Source organism: Capsicum annuum, chromosome 8 (assembly GCF_002878395.1).
Source record: "Capsicum annuum cultivar UCD-10X-F1 chromosome 8, UCD10Xv1.1, whole genome shotgun sequence".
Lineage (NCBI taxonomy): Eukaryota > Viridiplantae > Streptophyta > Magnoliopsida > Solanales > Solanaceae > Capsicum > Capsicum annuum.
Window position 1 is genome coordinate 35,707,421 of NC_061118.1, and position 16,021 is coordinate 35,723,441.

General features: G+C 34.9%; 3 protein-coding genes across 4 annotated transcripts; 2 read left to right on the forward strand and 1 right to left on the reverse strand.

Moving 5' to 3' along the window:
• The first annotated feature begins 1,591 nt into the window (after positions 1-1,591).
• Positions 1,592-4,598, forward strand: LOC124885103 (F-box protein At5g51380-like). Its single transcript, XM_047394346.1, has 2 exons — positions 1,592-3,209; positions 3,954-4,598. The coding sequence occupies exons 1-2, from the start codon at positions 1,963-1,965 to the stop codon at positions 4,219-4,221; spliced, it is 1,515 nt and encodes a 504-aa protein (XP_047250302.1). The 5' UTR covers positions 1,592-1,962; the 3' UTR covers positions 4,222-4,598.
• A 150-nt stretch (positions 4,599-4,748) lies between these two features.
• On the forward strand, positions 4,749-6,996 carry LOC107844737 (elongation factor G, mitochondrial). 2 transcript variants are annotated; one of them, XM_047394348.1, is made up of 4 exons: positions 4,749-5,124; positions 6,074-6,174; positions 6,408-6,509; positions 6,663-6,996. In XM_047394348.1, the coding sequence occupies exons 2-4, from the start codon at positions 6,133-6,135 to the stop codon at positions 6,762-6,764; spliced, it is 246 nt and encodes an 81-aa protein (XP_047250304.1). In that variant the 5' UTR covers positions 4,749-5,124; positions 6,074-6,132; the 3' UTR covers positions 6,765-6,996. The 2 variants fall into 2 exon arrangements, with proteins under 2 accessions (XP_047250304.1, XP_016544580.2); XM_016689094.2 differs by lacking the exon at positions 4,749-5,124 and having other exon boundaries at positions 5,259-6,174.
• Positions 6,997-7,173: 177 nt separating this feature from the next.
• Positions 7,174-13,644, reverse strand: LOC107844748 (3-hydroxyisobutyryl-CoA hydrolase-like protein 1, mitochondrial). The gene is made up of 14 exons (XM_016689102.2): positions 13,204-13,644; positions 12,964-13,044; positions 12,752-12,820; positions 12,562-12,625; positions 12,146-12,225; positions 11,627-11,710; positions 10,670-10,754; positions 9,740-9,825; positions 9,506-9,627; positions 8,622-8,682; positions 8,111-8,209; positions 7,907-8,008; positions 7,794-7,835; positions 7,174-7,705 (listed from the first exon to the last, which is right to left on the reverse strand). Exons 1-14 carry the CDS (start codon positions 13,327-13,329, stop codon positions 7,586-7,588), a joined length of 1,221 nt encoding a protein of 406 aa, XP_016544588.1. The 5' UTR covers positions 13,330-13,644; the 3' UTR covers positions 7,174-7,585.
• Between the last annotated feature and the right edge of the window lie 2,377 nt (positions 13,645-16,021).

Here is a 16,021-nt window from a genome sequence, read left to right on the forward strand (position 1 = left end):
TAATTAAATATTATTAATTTTGTAATACGTAAATGAATTACAATATTTAATTAGGGATACAATAATTAATTAGGAGTAATATAGTTAAATTACGGTTGAACTAGCTAGAGGAGATATGTCATAAACGTCTATTTTATTTATTTTTATTAAATATTATTAATTTTATAATACATAAATGACTTATAATAATTAATTAAAGGTGATATAGTAAAATTAGTTGAAGCAGCTGAAACAGTCATAAATGTGTATTTTTACCTTCTTCGTAATTAAATATTATTAATTTAGGAGAAAATACATAATTACCCCACAAAAAGACACCTAAACTTTGAATTCGACCTATTACCCCACGATTCTTACTTAATCCGTTGCAAACACACAATTTTTCGCTGAATTTCAGTCACAACAAAGAGAGTGAACACGCACACCAATCAGGTGCTGTCACGTGTCAAATACGTTTAATTTATATTTTTTTAATAAAATTTTACTTTTTTTTTTTAATTTAACACCCCACCCCACCCCTCTTCCCCCACCCCACCCCATCCAGCACCCCCTCCCCCGATGTCCAGCAGCTCCCCTCCACCCTCACCCGGTCAGCATCTCCCCCTAACCCCCCACTCCGTCAAAACCTCTTCCCCTTCCATTTTTTTCTCTTTTTGTTCAAATCAATTGAAAACAATATTTTATGATTGAATTATGTTTTAAAGATAGTTAAATGAGCTTTAATGGAGCTTTAGTGGAGGAACTTTAATGGAGTTTTAAAGATTTTTTTTTTACAAAAGCTTTAATGGAAGTTTAATGGTGTTGAAGAAGATATTATGTTGAAGAATACATTGTGTTGAACTTTAATGGAGCTTTAATGATATTTTTTTTTTTAAAAAAAGCTTCAATAAAGCTTTAATTGTGTTGAAGGTGTTGAAGAAGAAAGGGTTGGTTGGGGGAGGGTGATTTAAATAAATAAATAAATATTAAAATTTTTTTGTTTTAAAAAAAATTATAAATTATATATTAATTATTTACACGTGACACTTTTTTATTGGTAAAAAAGTCAAATTTGAGCCATTTCACGCGTCTATAGAGTGTGCATACACTCAGAGGGTCAAAATGATCTGTTTGCAACGAAATAAAGAAGAATAATGGGATAATAGGTCGAAATTAAAGTTTAAGTGTCTTTTTATAAATCTCGGATAAGATCAAGATGATAATTATATATTTTCTCTTAATTTTGTAAAATGTAAATGACTTAAAATATTTAATTAAAAATATAATAATTAATTAAAGATGATATAGTAAAATTATGATTGAATCAGTTAAAATAAATATATTATAAATATTTATTTTAATTTTTTATTAAATATTATTAATTTTTAATATATATATAATTTATAATAATTAATTGAAGGGTGATACAGTAAAATTTGAGCAGCTTTTGAAGCAGGTATCACCTGTTGCGTGCTTCAACTGTTGAACTGCCTCATATAAATAAGAGAATATAAGTAATGGTAAACAAGTAAAAGTCACTTAGGAAAAAACAGTAGTAAATTATTACTAACTTTTACCATATATATCCTATAAAAGCAATCAATGTCCATGTGTTGTTCATCAAGAACAACAACTCATGCTCCCTCCGCCACGGCTTTCTAAACCCAGCTATCTCCGTACGTGGCACTATATCATTGGTCTACCCACCTCGGTACAAAAAAACAAAAAAATTATACACACAAGAAACATTGTGCTCCCCACAAATCTCATCTGCTTCCACTGTATTCCCTTCTTCACCTTCTAAAATTTTTCTGCAGAACTACTGAGCTTTCGGTGTATTGAAGTTTTCGCAATCTATACGTACGGAAATTTATATATATAAATTTTTTGTTAGTACAAAAGCCCTAGAAATGGTGAAGTTGTAGAGAGAGATGTTGGAGAAGTGGTGCGAAAATCGAGGTGAAGATTCCAGTTGTTTACGTAATGCCTACGTCACCTGAAGAAAACCCTAACCCTAACCCTAACAATAAGCTGAAATTGTCGGCGGCGCCCGCGAATAAGCGGCGGTTGAGCTTGTCGGACATATGGTATAACAAGGATACACAGGCGTTGAAGCAGTTGGTGCTTCAAATGCGAGCTCAATCGGTTTCTAGTTCAACTACTCCACCTTCTGAGTCCGAATCTGATATTCAGTCGTTAACCCTAGATGACCCGGAACCGACCCGGTTTGGTTCGTCGCCGGATTATACTGCGGTACTTTCTGATAAGTTGCTGTTGAGTGTGCTTTCGAAGGTTCCGGAAGGTCAGCATGTTGCTAATTCGTTGGTTTGTAAGCGTTGGTGTAAGCTTAGTGGCAAGTTGGTTAGGTATATTAAGCTGTTAGATTGGGAATTTTTGGAGTCTGGGAGGCTTAGTTATAGGTTTCCGGGTTTAATTGACATTGATTTAGTTCGAGCTTGTGTGAAATCCCGGAGGAATTCGGGGATCGTGATGAGTCATAGGCTCATTTCGGTGCATTTGGATTCGAGCTCTATAGATGGAGGGTTTGTTAAGGAAGAGGGGTTTTGGGGGAAAGAGGTAGTTGATGGAGGGGTTAAGGTTTTGGTTGAGGGTTGTGGTAATTTAAGGAGGATGGTGTTGATGAATGCGAGTGTAGAGGGGTTGGGTTATTTGGGTGAAAAGTGTGAAACTTTGCAGGAGTTGGAATTGCATTGCTGTGATGACTTTGCGTTGAAGGGGTTGTTTGGCTGTAGGAATTTGCAGATACTGAAATTGGTTGGTTGTATTGATGGATTGTATAATTCCATGGTTTCGGATATTGGGTTGACAATTTTGGCTCAAGGGTGTAAGCGTTTATTGAAGCTTGAGCTGGTTGGATGTGAGGGAAGTTATGATGGGATTAAAGCGATTGGACAGTGCTGTCAGATGCTAGAGGAGTTGATACTTTGTGATCATAGGATGGATGGTGGGTGGTTATCAGCTTTGTCATATTGCAGCAACTTGAAAACTTTAAAGCTTCAGTCTTGTAAGGTTTTAGATTCGAGTCCTGGCCCTGATGAGCACTTGGGTTCTTGTTCTACTCTCGAGGAGCTACATTTACAGCAGTGTCAACTACGGGATAAGCAAGGTGTGAGAGCACTGTTTATGGTTTGTGCGACTGTCCGAGAGCTTGTCTTTGCGGATTGTTGGGGATTAGACAACGCTATATTTTCTGCTGCAAGTGTTTGTCGGTATGAACACATTTTCGTTCTGTTTATGTATCATAGGTAGCAATACTACGTCTCTAACTTTTAAAGGATGGGTTGCCTGATGAATTTAAAATTGATATATTATATTGTTAATGAGTGCATGTAGAAATGGGAAATTTGCTGAATGGATAAGGAAATTTTCATCTTCAAAATTTGAATGAACAACTGTTTTATGAGAATCTCTCTGTTTGCAACTATGTATGATATGTGCATATTCTTTAAAAGGATTTGTATCCAAGCTTCAGAAGAGACTTCTATAGTCCTTTACAACAACAATAGTATGCACATTGTAATCCCACAAGTGGGGTATGGGGAGGGTACGGTGTATGCAACCTTACCCGTACCTTTATGGGGGTAGAGAGGCTGTTTCCAATAGACCTTTGGCTCAAAAGAGAAGTTTTTGAAGCAGGTTTGCAAAAAATATGTCAGCATCAGAGAAAAGGAGGTCACTAATCAATGTTGAGATGAGATAAATTATCATCATTAAATGCACAGTGTCTATAATTAGTTTGCAACCTAACATTTCTTTATATATTATCTTTTATTCTTTATTAATTATTTTGGCTGCTTTTATTTAAAGGAAAAAAACGAACTGCAATCAAGTTCAGCTTTTTCGGCTAATTTGATGCAGAGCATTTCTTTTTGAAACAGAAGATTGCATCTAGCTTGTCCATGAACTATATAAGTAGAACGATAAAGATTAATGGGAAGTCTTTTCTTTTTTAGGAGCTTGAGATTTCTCTCTTTGGAAGGATGCTCGTTGCTCACGACAGAAGGATTAGATTCGGTAGTTCAGTCATGGAAAGAGCTTGAAAGGCTTAAAGTAGTATCATGTAACAATATAAAGGATAGTGAAATAACACCAGAACTAGCAACTTTATTTTCTGTTCTCAAAGAGCTAAAGTGGAGGCCAGATTCTCGGTCTTTGTTATCATCAGGTCTTGAAGGGACTGGAATTGGGCATAAGGGTGGTAGATCGTTGCGGAGGAAGTAGAGTGTGGACAAACTGATACCAGAAGTTGATTCCTTTGTACACTCTGGGAGGTTCAGCCGTGCAAATAATATGAAAATGCAAGTAATAACATTTAACGGTTTTGGCATGTGCATTTCGTCAAAACTCTGAAGATGCTTTGGTAGATCTTTTGTTGGTTTATAGACAATCAACCAATTCACTTTAGGTTTAGAACACTAAATTTTTCTCAGTTTTGTACATGGGTTAGCCTTTTTGTACCAAATACACTGTTAGCTCTAGCAATGTGTTTTAGATATTCAGTTACTTCTTGGAAAAATGGAAAATAATGTGTACGAGATCTTAAATTTGATAAGTGTACTGATTTGAGGAATAAAGAAGGGAGTCATACACATTCTTTATACGCTGTTCCCTTCATGTTTAATGTGTCATTGCTTCTTCTTTGTACTTCCGATCTACTTTATCTTTTCTTCTACTTAACAGAAGTAGGAGTTCTTTCCGTGTAGGTGCTGGCTTGAGTACACACTCTGATTTATTATCTCTACATGCAGGTGCTGGTTTGGATAGTTCCCCTTTAGTTCTGTTACCTTTACTTTCTAAACTTTGCATCTGATATGAATGATCTCGCTATGAATCTTTGTATTTGTAAGCCTTCTTATGAAAGCAGATCATATCGCTTATTTAATTTGCTAATATCTTCTGGAACTACGGAGAAAATTTTGAAAATGGACCTTTTTCTAGTCTCTTTATTTCTTCTGAAAATTTCCCAGTATATGAAATACACTAATGAAATTGGGCCGCCTTAAGTTCGAAAGTATGCTGCCAAAGGAGGACAGCCAGAATGATTCTTCATTGTTCTTGGCTCTACCAAATCTCATGCTGCTCTGAACCTTGTGATGAAGCTGTGGAGGGTATTACTTTGATCAGGTACATTAAGGCCGTGACTATTTATGATCTTCTGGCAAATGCCACTGGTTCCGTTTTTTTCTTGCCGTCTGTCTAATTTTTTGTCTCTCTCTAACTATGATGATTCCCCACACTATTCTATGAATAACAGGAAAAAAAAATTAACCACAAGATAATGTAGCAAGAAATACAACTGCTGTGAGAGTTCCACAAACTATGTAGCTACTTGCTCTTTCCTTAGAGGATTTTTTTTTTTATTGCAAGTGCATCTGAAGGCAATTTGAGTAGTATTGATTTTTTAAACTCACTCTCCCAGTACTGCATTAAATCCTCAAGTTCTTTTGACAGAATGTTCTTTCACATGGAATGGCTCCATGCCTTCTAATAGTAGTTGTCCACTGGGGAACTGTTTTCCTTGCCACTCTGCTGTAACATCTCGGTGCTGCAGGTCTGCTATCTCGTCTAGCAAGCATGAATTTGCAATATCATATGCGGATTCTTCATGAAGGGGAGCCCTGGAGTGTCCGGTAAAGTTGCTGCCATGTGACCCCAAAATAGGGCATTCGTGATAATTACCCGAAATTTCTCTAGTACGGTGCCAAGTCCATGAGGCATCAACTAACATGGAGCTTTTCATGTGACTGTAATAAACTGCTTTTGATGGAAATTTCCTTATAATTCTCCTTGGATTTTGATATACTAACATTGTAAAATCATACTTCCAATTTTACATTCATCACATTCTTACTCACAGGCTCTGCATTTTTTTCAACCATATGGTATAACAGCCAATTAGAGTTTCTTTTTTATAAAAAACTATAAGTATGTTGATTGATTCTGAGAGTTTTTGTTTGGGAGAGGGGGGGGGGTTAGCTGATTATATTTTCATTATTCATTTTTATGACATTATCAATATTCATGTTTCCTCAATGCTTTGTTTTCCACATGTATGTTGTACTTCTTGATCCAGGGGCAGGCAGTAAGTTTCAATTTGGCAACATGCTTATGGACAACCTATTCCCTTAAACTATGTCCCTGCCATTGAAAAGGGTTTCAGGGAGGCTGCCATTTGTAAGTTTTCTTCCTCTAGTTTCAAATTAGTATTTGCATAGAGATTCTGGGATGCATCTTCAGGTCACACGTCTGGTCTGTAGCCCTGTACTGTTATTATTTTGTAATTGGTTTTGAACTATGAAAGCTGAGTCAACACACGATTCAGTGTAGATCTAGTCATTGGCATGTTGGACTAGTTCCATTCAGGTCTTTTTGATTTGATTAGAAATCTGTCTCTTTCCATGTTCTAGGGGTTCTGCGATATCCGTGTGGTTTTGACGGATGGTGCTTCACATGATGTTGATTCAAGTGAACTTGCATTCAAATTGGCTTCTATTTATGCTTTTAGACAGGTACTGCATTCATCTTACTGATTGGTAGACAATTTCTGTTATGTTTATACCGGCCTTCCCCTCTTTTCTTAGCTGTAATTTGTAATACCAATCTGTGCTCTTTTTGCTTAGTGAAATCCAGTTTATATTGTTGATTTTTCTTGTTTCATGCAGGGGAAAGGTGAATTTACAATTGAATATATAGAGCATGCACCAATTTCAGGTGATGTGCAAAAGCAACTGGTTAAAACATACAAGCCCAGCAAAGAAAGTTGAAAAGATGGAAGCTCCTGCACTTGCATCCTGTCTAATTATTTTTATAAATTTGTCTCCTTGGTGGGGACACTTGTGAAATCCAATGCGAAATCGTTAGGAGAATGCTGAATCAAACAGTAACATTCCAAAATGTATACAAATAATTGCTTGACAGGATTACTGAGTGCTGTTTGAGAAGTTTATACAACACAGTGAAACGTATATTTACGAGGATTCCTCTATTTTTCTCAAAGGTGTAACCTTAAAGAATTTGATACTTCATTTTTGTGGATTCGATGTTACGAATAGCTGGGGGAGGGGAGTGGGAGTGGGAGGAGGAGTTTCTGAAATCTGAATGGGTTTTTATGTACGTGCGCTCTCTGATGTTGGGTGTTCCATGGAAGATGCAGAATCTAGTTGAGACTTTGAGTTGAATCAGTCAACTTAATTTGTTAAAAGTAAAATTTAGATATTCAATAACACTGAGCATATATCAGATAAATTCCTCCAAGGATCTTCTGAAAAAAGAAGACGACGACGAAAAGGGTAAGCAATCACATCATTCAACTCCCCGTAGCAAAGTATGACCAACAGCGTTAGTTGTTCTTTTTTCTTTCATTGAGATGAAATGTTCGTCATCAATTTGACTTCCCAAACTGTCCACTCTTATGCTCCGTATATGAAGTGTGATTTGCAAGGCATATACTTGGTTATTTTCAATATAGGAAAGACCAGATTTGCAAATGTAACTATATCAGGACTGAATTGCTCAGTGTTTTGTTCTGTAAAGAAAGATAAATGATATTCACATATTTTCTTTCTCCTTTGTCTATGTTCTCCTATTATGTAAATGCTTCTCGCTGCTGTGTAGGTAGCTCCAGTTCAGACTCGGATGCTGTTAGCCGAGAAAAGTACTGATCGACCATGTCATCGGTTACTTTCTCCAAGCTTGGAGGATCCCACTGCACATTTTGACATAAGTCGAGAGACGCTCTCCAAGGTTTAAGCTCATTAAAGTAACATCTTTGGTTCAAATTTATATTGATTTACCTTAGGTGCAAGATCTCTATCCACAAGCCGCGAGCGAACCCCCTGATAGGAAGATATTAATTAATGCACAATGATGAAACTGAGACATTTATTTATTTTGCAAGATGTATTACCTCACAGAAGTCGTTACTTATTTGTCCAGATAAAGCTTGCAGTGACATCCGATACTCACGCCTTAAGCACTGGTCCAGAGTCTGATGTCTACCTTGGCGTATCTGATAATAGGCATTAGTAGATGGGTCATCTCACAATGCCCTGGTGGCTGGAAGAAGGGGAAGAGAGAATATTCTATCTGGAAAAAAAGAAAAAAAACTTACAGATCTCAGTGAAACCTTCAAGCTCAATGGGGATGTTTCTTGTAGTTTTCTCAATGTTGCAACACACCATGCATCTTGCTTCTTGGCTGCCTCGCTCTCCTGACAAAATTTACGTTTTTTTTTTTTAGAAATGTAACCATACCTGTGATTATAAACTTTCATATTATGTGACTGTCAGTATTTTAAAAACAAAATGATAAACCCATCAAATTCAAAAGAGAGCCCGGAAGTTGCAGACCCAATGATTCAGCTTACACTAATTGTCAAAAAAGTGCATCACAAAAGGCCTCACCCTGCATTTTACGTGGATATAATTTAGTCTGACAACAACACTAGGACCTACAGGTACTTTTTAGAACCTCAGGGAGCGAACAAAGAGCAGGCACTAGGCTGAACAATGATCCTTGGGGTTTTTCAGAATTTTCCAGTAGTGGTAGCTTGCATCTTTCAAAGACGCGTTCAGTACAAGGGAAAAACGGATACACACACAGAGGAACTGAATGCTGCTCACCAAAGCATCAATAATTTCTTCGACTGTGTCATGGCTGAAACATCTATCAAGAATTCCAATCCTAAAGAAGAGAAAAGATGGATTAGCTTAAGCTATCAAAATATAGATTGATCTACAAACAAGATCATGCACAACTCAATAAGGAATAAATTTTCTTCTAGAAACAAAAGGTAAAAGAACAAGAATAAATACAAAGACCAAAAGATCCATGTGGAACCATGAAAAAAGTTATCAGGAGTCGCAAAGCTTCAGTCTGTAATGTTGATGTTTCAGACATCTGAAATTTTGTTCCACAAGTTGATGTATGATTGTATTCTTTAACTCAAAGTGAAAGTTGGTGACAGGACCAGTTACTCGATAAAGAAAAAAACAATTTAGGACACTTGCTAACGTACATGAAGCTTAATTTGAAGAGCTAGTTGCAAGATTTTCTGTTTAAAAAATTAAACAATTTGCCAGAAATTACCAACTTGATTCCTAGAAGAAGAAAAAAAAAAGATTATCAGCAATCCTCTCCTTTTGACTCGCATAAAAAAGATTATGAAATGATTGCAAGTTTTTCATCCCATCAAACCTATAACTTGCTTTCCTACAGCAAGTAAAATGACGAAGCAAGGCTATAGAGCGTCTTTTTATGGTTTCAATAAGCCAAGGAATAGTTTCTATGTCCTATATGAAATATTAAGGGGATTCCCTGAAGATGTAGGTCGGGAATCAACTGACTGGTGTGCTATACATGCTTGATTAACAACTAGAAAAGGTGCTTCAAATCCAAAAGCAGCCCAAAACACAAAACGGTAATCTGTATCAGTTCACCCCTTTAAAACTTAAGCGTGAACCCATATATATTTATGGACATTCCATTTTAGATGCTAATCAAATACCTGTGAAGTACACTCGCCGGATCTGGATGGGCAATATCTCCACAATTTTCAAGAGATCTTTCAATCACCGAGGGATCATCAGTAATCAACTTTCCAAGTTGTTCCTCAATCAACGGGAGTTTCTGGGATGAGTGAAGAGGGCAGATAAGAAGTTTCCAGAACTATTCTCAAATAACATAAGTAGGCTGTTGGCACCTACGTGCAAAACAAATTAAGCACAGGTTTTGGACTTACTGCACTGTGTGAGTAGTGTGTAGCAAGCCCACAGGAAACCATTTCAGCTCCACTCATCTTATCTCCAGTTAGGGCCAGGTACTCTCCTGCAAATCGAAAAACATTTAAATTGCTTTCTTGTGCTGAACTTTTTTCATTGACGCAGTAGCAAATCTCCAAACAGATAAGAGAGGCAACATACCAACCAGAAGTCACAAATAAGGTTCAAAGACAAAATACACATTCCACTTGGAACCACAAAATAGCAAAGCATAAGAAAGATAAGGCTTACATGAGTTGACATGCGTGTGTATTAGATTGCTTAACATTTATAGGCCATAGAACATGAAGTCATCAAGAGTCAACCATGTAAATTTAGTCCTACATGATCTAGCATGTCGTCTAATCAATTATCAGTGAAATCTACAAATAGAACGCTTTGTAATTTTAGTACGAAATCATTTAAAGATAATAAATAAATAAATAAATAAAAATAGAGAGCCACATATTAACATCATGTTACAAAGTAAAAAAAAGGCAGTTCAGACAAATTCTGAAAAAAGAAAGCAAAAGTGAAGAGTCATAATCTCCAAAATACATGAAGCAAGTGGAGGCACACAAGCTTACTTCCCAGGGAGAATGGAGATAGGGAAAAATAAGATGAAGTAAAAAGAACATCGCGCCTAATGCAGATATTATGGTAACAATTTATAAGAAGGGAAGCTTCAGATATTGACATGCTTATTTTCCTCATAGAAAATGGGCATCTCCTGCGTTTAGACTCAACTATTCTTAAATTAAGAAAGAATTTGAGTGTGTGTAGAGAGGAAAGGGGGATCAGAAAAGTAGTTCCCAATCAGATAATTCATCATCAAAGGAGGGCAGCTATACGAAATGATAGAAGTTACTGACGAATCCAAACCACAGCACGAGATCAGCAAAAGAATTTACCCAAGTAACCAGGGAGGCGAGAAAGGTAAAATGATGCCCCGGCATCAGGATGGTATCCAATCAATGTTTCTGGTGTGGCAAACATCTGCATGATACAACACCCAAAACCCTATAAGAACTGTGAAAAATCAGTCACTTGCAGCATTTGAACACCTAGCACTGTCCAAATTTAATAGACCTCTTGTACTTTTGAGTTCAATAGAAAATTTCTTTGACTAATTTACCTGCACATTCATTTAGTTCTTGAGAAAATTAAAATCAGATTATAACCTTTTTATAGACCAAGATATCCAATGGTTTCCGGAATTTGAAAACGCGAAGTCTGAACTTATAAATCATATATAATGGAATTAAACGGGCTTTTCACTAGGAGTTGAAAGATCTTTATAATATATAAACACAATTACTGTTTCACTTTTGATTTACGAGAAAGTTCATAAATATAACAACAAACCAGTGTAATCCCACAAGTGAATCTGGGAGGGTAGAGTGTGCGCAGACCTTACCCCTACTATGGGAGGTAGAGAGGTTGTTTCTTATAGACCCTTGGCCAAGAAAAGCAAAACAAAACAGCCCAAGAAAAGAAATAACAGAAGTAAAGAAGCCATGAAAAAATGTTATATAATGCATGATAAAGCAATTTGAAAAAAAGAAACAATAAACCAGAAAATACTATGATGATCGAAGTACAACAAACAAGAAATAATAACACAAATAGAAGGGCATGCTTGCACTTTATCTCGTACCGTGTTGAACCATCGACAAAAAACTCATAATTTTTTAACAAAGAACATAAATTTCATGATATGTGAAATCACTACAAAGATATAGGAATGAGCACAAATGGAACTTCACATTACATAGCAAAGTAGTCCAGAAATTCTTGGACAAGGAGAATCGATTTGAACCAACAAAGTAAAAGCGAAAACAATAAAACTTGACTGGTCTTTTCCGTACAGTTTTCTCAGTTGCGACACGGAAAGTTCCAGGAATTGAGATGCCAGCCCCACCACCCATGGTAATTCCATTCAAAAGAGCAACCTGCAATGCATATGAGGAATATTATCTATGCTTGGAAAGAGTGTCCAGGTCCAGTTAACGTCAACAAAAGTATGATAAGTAATGGCATGCAATAACTCAAACAGGATAGCTAGTACACGATTTATTGAGCGGCAATCTCGGTTTTCAACTAGCAACTCAACACTCCTTTATACTTCTGCTTCTCTTCCAGTTGCATATCAACAACCATACATATACAGATCATTCCCCAAAATTCCAGCCACAATGACATCATGGAAATACCTCAAAACAGCCCAACAAAATATAATAATCCAAATACAATTTTCTGACCGTCCAGTCTCTATCAAAGACTAGTTAATACAAAAAAGTTCTTGTTACTATGATGGGTAGAAACAAAAGCAATTCAGGTCAACAGCATCTTTTAGCATCTGATGTTGGAAGAATAATCATACTTACATGTGGCTTCAAGTATGTGCCAACAACATATACAAAGCTATATATTGTCCAACAGAATTCTTTACAGCCTTGAAAGTTCCCTGCATCCATCCAATACAAACAATATTAAACAAAACTGGAGAAGATTACATTAAAATTGATCTAACAGAAGGTTGGCAGCAATAGTTAAGACACTCGATGCAGTTTATATATCAATGCAGAAACATCTTAATTGTTCCTACTCCAAAAACAACAGCACATTCTGCTCAACCAGCTTAAACGTGATCCTTCACTTCAAAACAGCCACACGGCCCAATTATATAATTATTGTGTATGTTTTACGTACAGGAAGTTCCTCTAACCATGTGTCACTTGCAACGTAGCAGAATATGAACAAAGTCACTGTGAATTACTATACTCATAATTATGCCGCATACCTTGTTTTAGCAAATTATAAAGAGTGACAACGTCACCACCAGCAGAAAATGCCCTGTCACCTCCCTTCAAAGTCAAAAAATAATAACTCAGTAGGTTAACATAAGTAAGTTCACCTTTAAATAATTCTGGAAAACGACAATAGGCGGAGCAATATGAAGGTTTTAAACAGTGATTTACTCAACAGATCACCTTCAATACCACAAAACCAATATCAGGATCATCTTCCCAATTCTTGTACAGCTTCATCAACCTCGCCACCTAAACACAAACAGTTGCAAATTTATCAAGATGGAAGGTTCATTCCCAAAACCAAAACAAGAGCCAATTCAACATAAAAAGACAATCAAGAATCGAAAATGACAAAACAAAAGCCAAAAATCAAAAGGAGCAAGAAGACTAACAGTCGAACAATTGATGGCATTTAGGACATGGGGTCTATTGAGAATTGCTGTTCTTGAATAGGCTTTCCCCTCCACTACAACCTGACAAATGCAGAGCATATTATATAGGTATAAATCGAACATAACGAGTTAAATCAAGACGCGTGTCCTTCACCTCATTACAAATCCTAACTGTACCATTTTTCATTAAACAAGAGAATCATAAAATGGGGTTCCCCAAAAAATGCTCAAACAACTCACGGTGCTTTCGGGTTCATCAATAAGGGCATTGGTAGAGACACCACAAAAGCTTCTGGATTTAGAAACAAATCGTGAATTCTGCATAAAACGCCTCAAAATAGATGATGCTGATCTGAAGTTCTGCATATCTCTTTCTATCAAGAATGAGTTGTACTCGTAGTAATTTGTTTATATTGGTAACGTTGTAATCTTTATCTTTTTTAAATAGCAAAATAGAGATTGCTGGAAATCACACATTTCTTCTTTTTGACATGCGGCACGCTTACACTTTTTCTGTATTTGGTCATTCATACTTCTTTTTCTGAGAAAAATGAGCCACAAGGGCCGTCCAAGTTTTCAATTTAAAAAAAGGGGATAAGTAGGTCCACAAACTTATCCCTTCAGAAAATGAAGTCACTGTTGTTCAAGGGACTTCAACAACTCCGCATATTTGTTGAATAACTTTTTTTAATTGTCGAACAATTATGCTTAGCTGTTCAATAATTATGCGCAGTTGTCAAATAGTTGTTGAACAATTTTGATAGTTGTTGAACAACTTCACAAAGTTGTCGAACAACTACGCCTAGTTGTTCAACAATTGGGACAAATTATTCAAACGGAAAAAATTTAAAAAAAAAACTCAAAAAGAAATTGTTCCTCCCACCTAATTTTAAAAACTTGGACGACTCTAATTTAATTGGACAACTTATTTGTCCTTTTTAATCCAAAGTGCCTCTTTTTCTGCTGCTCCTTCAGTTTCGTATGATGGATATTTCTTTTTCTTCATTTGGTGTTCGATGCTCGTATTGAAACCCGACTAATTCAAATTCGTGTCGGGTAGGGCCGCATTCGAAAGGTAGCGCTCCAAATAGAAATCTCTCTATGTTCAGGATCGAATCCTCGATCTTTGATTAAGGGTGGAGCAACGTACGATGGGTATGTGCTACTGCTAATCACTCAGATAAGATGTATCAAAACATAAAGTTTTAAATTGAAATGTAAGAGGTATTAATTATTTTTCTTTCTATTTGTGATTTGATGATTTACTTTGACGGGGTACTTCATACTTTCTTCTTTTTAAAATAGCTGATTTTGATTTAAATTTTTTTAAAAAAATATTTTTATTAAAATTTTATTTTATCAAATTAATTTTATAAAAAAATAATTAAAATAAAATAATAAATAATTTAAAAAGAGGATCAATTATAACGAAACGGAGGAACCACCTTAGCTTTACCAACTTGAGGTGGCATTAATATTCCCAAATAGAGTAATTTATGAGGTGGCATTAATATCCTAAACAGATCAGAAACATTACTAGGTTGAAAGATAGCAAGTTGCATCCATGAATTTGATCATCAAAATAAAAAATATATTCATTATATTTAATAATATTAAAATTATATTTGATCATGAATTTAAAAATAATGAAAAATATCAAAGCAGACATTTCAAAATAAAATAAAAAGGTACTCCAAAATGTTACTTCAGCCGTCCCATTTCATGTGTCATCTTTTTCTTTTTTATCCGTCCCAAAAAGAATATTACCTTTTTTGATTTGATAACTATTTAAAAATACAATTGTACTTTTATTCTTATTGATCCCACTTAATTAAAAATAATAATACTACATTATTTTAATGAAGAACAATTTGATAAAAAACATCAAATTTTTACTTATTTTTTAAACTGCATGCCTAATCAAATGACGACACATAAAATAAGACGGTGGGGTATTAATATTTAGGATGAAACTCCTATTAATAATTGCTTCCCACACAATACATACAATATGAACATGTTAGAAATAATAGGTAACAACGAACCAATAAGAGTGTGCCACGTGAGTGGGTGAGTCAGAGTTCATTGTATGTACTTATCACCTCGACCAAACTACTTCCGTCACGGAACTTACATAATCACATTCCATCTCTCTTTCGTACACAATATTTTCTTTAAAATGTTTTTAGCGTACAAGGAATAATAAATAAAACTATAATATATAATAGGGTATTGGACTCACGTTTTTTTTATGTGACGACTTTTATCAGTATTACTACATCGACAGTGAATTTACGAAAAAGATACTCTATGTAAATGAATAAATTTAAATAAATAAATAAATAAAAGATAATTTCATATGACTTGGATTACGTATTATTATAATGTTACATATTGGACGCTATTAACTTATTTTGATCTCATTATAGTGATGGTTTGATTTTACCTTACGTGGAGATGAGATAATATCAACTATCAAATCTAAATGTTGTAGTTATTTGGTAAATTGGTGTAGTTTGTTATGTTTATAAATGAATAAATAAATGAAAGTTGTCATTAGTGGAAACGTAATTTTCCTAACGATATAGACTTTATTACTTCCTCCTTTTCTAGATCTTTTCATGTTTTATTTCACACTTAACCTCTTAAGAATAATATTAATTAAATTAAACTATTCTTATTTAAATCAATACTTTTCTCGTGCATCATATTAATATTTTTTTATATTACGGCAAAGAATAAAATTGGAAATAAATTTTTAGTTAAATCTATTTTTTAATTAAAATAATAAATATTATGATCTATCTATTTTTTTTAATTAGAAATACAAATATCTGAGAACGGATAGAATAACTACTTAAATATTTAATCCTATACAACAACCACAATTGCGTGATGGCTAGTCATATTTCCCATGTCACTTAATGACACCATTATCTTGTGCCAAACCTCTTACACAAATACTTAGTCCTATAAATAAATTATATTTGTTTTTTTGTTATTACTTATTTTAATATATTTATTTTTATTATTCAGTTTTAGGATTATATTTATTTTT